Below are 7,343 nucleotides of genomic sequence, written 5' to 3'. Positions count from 1 at the left end.
CCTTTATTTTTTATTTTTATTTAGCACTCAAATAATTATAACAACATTACTTATTATTTAGTTTTTAATATTACTTTTATTGTTGTTTGTTAACATGGAAAATTTATATTATAAAAACCAATAAAATTTTCACAAAAAAAAATGTGTCAAGAGATTCCTGTCAGCATTCCTATTTCATTGAGTTCTGAGACATTCCCCAATCCTAAGAGACTTCCCTCATTAAAACCTCTTGGACAAATCAGCCATACGGGATGAACTGAGAAAACCTCCCTTAGCCACTCTGATGCCTCAGGGTACTTAGCAGTAACTCTGTGTAGGGTTGTGCAAAGGATGTCATTTGCCACCAAAATAAATGTTTTGTGTGCCTTATTTTTCTTGCATTTAATCCGTTTTCCTCAGTTTGGAAGCTAATTTGCATGGTCATCATGCAAAGCGATCCAGATACAAATGGAGCCACCAGACTCAGAGGCACTGGCCTGCCAATCAGCTCTTTCTGCCAATCCTCAGCAATGCTGACCTTCTGAACCTGAGAACCGTTGACAGCTCGGCTGTCACAAATGCCTGGAGGATGGGGACAACCCCTTTGTGTGGCCATAAAATTGGACCCCCTGTCCTAAACTTCACCAAACTTTAATGTACATCTGAGGAGAGTCCCTCGCAGCTATGTTGCAAAGTTGGTGACTCTACCTCGAAAAACACACACACACCGCAAGAGCCTTGAAAATAAATTCCATAGAGTATAGTGGATCCAGATTTTTTGGGAAAACCAGGAAATAAAACTGAATACCCATTTACCAGTATGGGTATTTGGCTTATTTTGGTTTACCCAAAAAAAGGAGGGCAATAAACCCAAACCTGAAATTTACTGGAAATTCTTTTTTTTTTGCACACCCCTAACTCTGTGCTTTGCCCCCTGTTCTTGCTAACTAGTCAGGCCGATCATATTTCTTCACCCCTGGAGAAGTGCAGAGTAGATTAAAATGGCCATATTCCCAGACAATTCAGGAAGAAATATTCCCCCCCTCCAAATTTTGCTTGGTCCCAAAGTGATCATCTAGTTTTGCACTACTATCAAATGGGGGGATTCATGATTAGAGGTATCATCATTCAGACTTCAGTGGAATCCAGAATTTAATCCATGAAACATAGTGATGTCGCAGTGTTTTTAAACTCTTGCAGTACTGGTATCAACCTTTCTTGTGCAAAGAACTCTTGAATGAGTGTCCAGTGCCTTTAAACATACTAGCAAGAGAAAAGTAATCACTTTGTCATTTTTCTCCCTCAGGTAAACTTGGCATCAGATTTCCAAATATCCTCCCTCTGAACTGATCAAGATGACTGTGAATACGTCCAGTGAAGAGGAATACAGAAGAATTCGTGTTGACTGTTCCCAGTCGGGAAGGCATGAGTTCATCTACATCATGGTACCAACTGTGTACTCCATCATTTTCATCATCGGTATATTTGGAAACAGCTTGGTAGTGATTATCATTTACTGCTACATGAAATTAAAAACTGTGGCAAGTGTCTTTCTGTTGAATTTAGCTCTGGCTGATTTGTGTTTCCTAATGACTTTGCCCTTGTGGGCCGCCTACACTGCCATGCAGTACCAGTGGCCTTTTGGCAACTGCTTATGTAAATTAGCTTCAGCTGCAGCAACCTTCAACCTGTACGCCAGTGTGTTCCTCTTGACCTGCCTTAGCATTGACCGTTATTTGGCGATAGTGCATCCGATGAAGGCCCGACTTAAGCGTACAATGTTCATTGCTCAAATAACTTGCATTGTAATCTGGCTGTTGGCAGCACTTGCAAGCTTACCTGTTGTCATTCACCGAGGTGTATATGTCATTGACAACACCAATGTGACAGTATGTGCTTTTTGGTATAAGACCAACAACACAACTCTGAAAGTTGGATTAGGTTTATCAAAAAACATGTTGGGATTCTTGATCCCCTTTGTGATCATTTTAACAAGCTACACATTGATCTGGAAGACCCTGAAAAAGGCTTATCAGATTCAGAAAAACAAGACAAGAGGAGATGATATTTTTAAGATGATTATTGCAATTGTTCTTTTCTTCTTCTTTTCTTGGATTCCTCACCAAATATTCACATTTTTGGATGTACTGATTCAGCTTGGTGTGATTGTGGATTGTTCTACAATGGATATTGTGGATACAGGTATGCCCTTCACCATCTGCTTAGCTTACTTCAACAACTGTCTGAATCCTGTCTTTTATGGCTTTTTTGGGAAAAAATTTAGAAAATATTTCCTTCAGCTTCTCAAATATATTCCCCCAAATGTCAGGCACTCTAGTCTAACAACAAAGATGAGTACTCTTTCCTACCGACCTTCGGAAAACTTCATCCTATCTGTCAGAAAAAATGGTGAGCTCTTGGACATTGAGTGATGGTTTTACAACATGGGTCTTCTGCAACAAGCCAACAAGAGCGATGATTCTCATGCTCCCAGCCACCAGAGCTTAACATATTAAACTACCTGAGGCATCTTGGAGTGGAAATTGAGCAATGTCCTTTCATTTCATATTGCTAAAAGGATTGTTGTTTGTTTACAAGCGAGCACTAACAAAAGAATGTCGATAGCGTCTGCCTTAGACAATCTGCCTTAGAATTCTGAAATGTACAGTTGGAAAGATTTCAATATGTGCCAGAAAGTGCGATCAAATTGCCTACGTCATTCTGCTCATTTGATGAAATTTGCTTGGAACGTGTGGGAGCAGCTCCAGTCCACCCTTTTGTGATCTTACACACAAGAGTTGCGTAGAAGGCTTGTCTTCAAAGTCCTGAAAGGAAAGGAACAGTCATGCAATTTGCAAGAAATGTTAATGCTGTTTTTTATACAATACTCAAATGTAATCAAGATCAACCTGTAACACATAGGCATATATAGTATATACACACACAAACATCATTCCAACGTCAGCAGAAAATTTAAGACTGTCACAATCGTGCCTGAATATACTGGTAGTACTAGTAAAATTATTTATGTCCCAAATGTATATATCAAGCAAAATTAACACAAATTGTGTAAAATATTTCAATTTCTACTATGACGTTTCTGATAAATATAATGCTAAACACAAATCAATGCCACAAATGCAGAAAATAACATTGAGTCAAGAAAATGGTTGCTTCTACAAATGTATTTTTCTTAGCACTATTAGAAAAATACATATTTAGGAAGTGAAGATTAAAGTTGTATATATAAATTTTAATCATATTTCAGAAGTGAGTATTTCTTTGTCGTCCCTCCCAAAAACATGAGCCCCAGACGAGAGTTATAAGAACGTGGATCACTTGTTTGGAAGAACACAGAGATAAATAGGTGAGGGGGCTATCAAAGTTGATCATGTCACCCATTGTAATTTGTTGTGGATGCTGGCCTAGTCCAATACATCATGCCCTGAATGATGACATTTTTACCCCAAGTAGTATCTTTTTGCATGTGTGGGATACATTCTAGTTAGGAAACAAAGAAACATATTACACGAAATTCACTCTCAGTGGGAAATGATTCCTACTAGACCAGTTTTTAATGGCAGCAACTCTTACATGGTTTAATTTTATACAATTTGGAACACTTGTGCCCCTGACTTCATTTACAGAGCTCAGAAGGCTTGTTGATGGGTCCCAGATAGGATAGCCAGCCTGCAGGTGGTGGCTGGAGATCTCCTGCTATTAAACCTGATTTCCAGGTGGCAGAGATCAGTTCACCTGGAGAAAATGGCCACTTTGGAAGGTAGACTCTATGGCATTAAACCCCATTGAAGTCCCTCCTCTCCCCAAACCCCACCCTCCTCAGGCTCCACCCCAAAATCTCCAGGTATTTCCCAACCTGAAGCTGGCAACCCTAGTCCCAGATGGTTTCCAGTACAAGCAGAATTGAGAAAGGATACCACCTCTTCAGCAGCAGAACTATGACGTGTGACTCTATTATTTCAATGTTGGGCCTGCTCACACAAGCTGGCACAGATCCATTGCACATAGGGTTGCCAAACTCCTGGTGGTACTTGAAGGTCTCCTAGAGTTACAACTGATCTCCTGACTAAAGATCAGTCCCCCTGGAGAAAATGGCTGCTTTGGGGTGGACTCTGTGGCATGATACCTTTCCCCTCCCCAAACCCCTCCCTCCGCAGGCTTCACACCCAAATCTCCAGGAATTTCCCTACCCAGAGTTGGCAGCCTTAATTCCACACACACACCCCACCCTGGGATAGATTTTAATTGATATGTTGCTGCTATAAAAAAGGACCAAGCAGCAAACATCCCTTACAGATATTGTCTACACATGGATTTAGTAAAAGGTCATGCAAGTGTGCCCCATCAACATTTCATTTCATTTCTTCTGATATATACCATGAATGGTATGCACAGTCAGTCTCCTTCCCCCCACATGCATATTCACAGTTCTGTGGAGAAAGATGGTATGAATAGAGTTGTTCACTGGGGGTTTGGACAACTGGCTGTCTGTGTGATCCCAGCTGCTGGAACAATTGCAGCCACACTCATGGAAATAGCTGGAATTGTATGGAGAAGTTCTGCAATGTAAACATCCCTTTTAGTTTCTTCTGGAATGGATCCATTGGCTACAACCATAACTATGTATACTCATAATTATCCTCTTATCACAATGAAATTTCCTTATGAGTAAAGCATGTTTTGGATTTGGATTTTTTTTATTTCTAGAGAACTTTTTTACTTTAAACAAAATACAAGCAGTTATAGGCAATATGCATTTCTTTGTCATACCCTCAAAAGTTATTGTTGATGTTAATAGATGTCCCACCTATCAAACAGGTAATACAGATCTGGATTAATGCAGGAATGCCTTTTCCTGGTCATTGCTACCTACTACATAGAATGCAGTTATTTTCTGCTGGCAGAGTTCTTTTTAAGCTTGTTGAAATTGTAAATAAATATATTTATTTATATTTATTGAATAATAAATCTTCATTTCCCCCATCTTGGATTTAATGATCATAAATGTATATAGAATAAAACAGGGATGTGTTTTTTTAAAAAAAAATCTGATTAATTTTCATTAGTACTCATTTCTTTGTAATTATTTATTCATTGTTCATTATTTATTGGTTTTGTTCCCCTGTTTTTCCTCCTCTCTTATTATACAACCAGGTAGAGACTAGCATGTATTGGCAAAGGTTGAGAAACTTCTCATCCCTATCCACTCACCTCCAAAGTACCTCAAACCCTCTTTCCTATGTGTCTGAGATGCCTTGCCTCAGTGCTCCCTGAACAATGTAGTCCCTAGGTGCCTAATATTAATGATCTCATGCACTCTGGGACTACATTTGGGGGGTATAAACTTTCAAGAGTCAAAGCTCCTTTCTTTGAATTTTGAGAGCTTTTACTCCAAGAATCTTGTTGGTCTCCAAGGTTCTACAGGATTTGGATCTTGCTCTTCTACCGCAAACCAACACAGCTACCATCCTGAAACTAATATCAATGTTGTTAACTTTAATTACTTGGTTGGTTTAATAACAACATTAATTAAAATGGCTGTTATTATCTGATCAGTTAATATTTGCATTAACATCTCTAGTGTAAATATTTAAATCTCTGTAGAGTAGATCTTATTATATACATTCAGCAATTACTTGGTGATACAGGGAACACTGTGCCCAAAAATTGTATTATTATTTTGTGAGTGTTTCCACTACAATGCATGTTTTCACACAGTTGAAATTGGTAACGTGACTGCTGCAGATGTAGATGAGTTTCCCATGGAATTTGCCTCTCCTTTGATAGTTTCATGTACATATATTGTAAATATGAACTATAAAAGTTCAGTGTAGCCAAAGATGATTTTTTGGTTTGATGAATGTGACAGCAAAACAGTACAACATGCTAATCTATGTAGTTCATTTTATGTTATATATTGTGTTGTATGTAACATTAAAACACCATAAAACCTACCTATAATATAGATTCAATATCTATAAAAGCTGTGAAAGACATCATCCATATCATACATTACTATTCCAAGATTACATCAAAATCATCTTTCTATCTGCTGGGTGTCTGTATCTGCTGGAATACACTGTCTGTGATTCTTTGGCAACCTAACAAACAAACAAAAAACAATAAACAGTGCCATCTGAAGTAGAATTACAGCCTTCATTGGACTAGCATATAATGCTATTTAGGGTTCTACTATCAGAGACTTGCATCAACACATACATGGAAATCCTCCATTTGCCTCTGGTTTCTCATTCACTTCAGGAGGGCAGCTTTACATCGAGCACAAATTTACACACCCTCACACACAAATGCTCGCAAAACATGAGCTTTTCTTAATATCCTTAAGTCCTTTTTAGTTATTCTTCCTTTTATCCCATTCATTCTCCAAGGCATACATAGATGGGATGGTCTTTCTTGTTTCCCACCACCCCTCAACACAACTATGTGAAGCAAGTTAGGCTGGGAAAAAAATATTGGCAACAAGTCACCTAACGAGTTTTATGGCCCAGGCAGAGATCTGATTGCAGGTCTTCCCAGATCAGATCTAACACTCTGCTACATTACATTGTCACAAGTAGTCCGATTGCTCCTTAAGATAAAAAATAATGGTACTGTTCATGACCCAAGACGATCGCAGGTTTAGATCCTGCGCCAAATCTCCACTGACAGAGATGACATGAGTAGGATTTCTCCCCTCCTCCCTCTAACTGCAGCTCAGGGTTTGTAATAAGCAGGGGAATTGGGCAAGACTAAGCAAAAAAAGCTGGCTGGATCCACCAATTCTATTGGCTTACCAAGTATAGCAGACATCACAAGAATGTATTTGGATACAGTCATCATATGATGAACACTCCAAAGGAAGTAGGCGTAAGAGATTTACCTTTGGCCTTTTGTTCATCCTTCTTCACTACAAGTTTTCCAAATTCTGTATTTGGGCCCAGTCTTCTAACGAATGTATGAACAAAGTAGACAGTTGATATTTTCCCTTAAATTCAGTTCGTTTTCCCAACACAAAAAGTGATTCTTTCTTGTTTCTTGTAAATTCCCACAAAGTGTAGAGAATGGAGCAGAATGAGGCTAATCATACTCAATCTGCATGTCAAAATACCTTCGAGTTTAAGCCACCAAGAACAAGTACCAAAGTATTAATTGGCTGGGGGGGGGGGGGGGGATTGTATGTTACTAAAAGGAATGTATGCATTGCATAAGTTATTTTTTTCATATATTACAAATACTAAAGGTTTTAAACAAATGATGTCCCTTTTCACTGTTTATTTCCATTGGGGTATACTAATACCTCATGTTTCTAACAGAGCAATCCTGAAGGGGGATAGTTAAGGAGC

At 38.6% G+C, this 7,343-nt stretch overlaps 1 protein-coding gene across 1 annotated transcript; it reads left to right on the top strand.

The window, feature by feature from the left end:
- Window positions 1-1,318: 1,318 nt before the first annotated feature.
- AGTR1 (angiotensin II receptor type 1) lies at window positions 1,319-2,591 on the top strand. Its single transcript, XM_056849879.1, has one exon. It carries the CDS (start codon window positions 1,335-1,337, stop codon window positions 2,409-2,411), a length of 1,077 nt encoding a protein of 358 aa, XP_056705857.1. The 5' UTR covers window positions 1,319-1,334; the 3' UTR covers window positions 2,412-2,591.
- The last annotated feature ends 4,752 nt before the right edge of the window (window positions 2,592-7,343 follow it).

The sequence above is a fragment of the Euleptes europaea genome, chromosome 5 (assembly GCF_029931775.1).
Source record: "Euleptes europaea isolate rEulEur1 chromosome 5, rEulEur1.hap1, whole genome shotgun sequence".
Classification (NCBI taxonomy): Eukaryota; Metazoa; Chordata; class Lepidosauria; order Squamata; family Sphaerodactylidae; genus Euleptes; species Euleptes europaea.
The sequence above is the reverse complement of the archived record's forward strand: the minus strand, read 5'-3'. Positions and strand labels throughout refer to the sequence as shown.

Excerpts from the sequence above, each read along its gene's own strand:
- AGTR1 (XM_056849879.1), top strand. The coding sequence starts at position 1,335 with ATGACTGTGAATACGTCCAGTGAAGAGGAATACAGAAGAATTCGTGTT.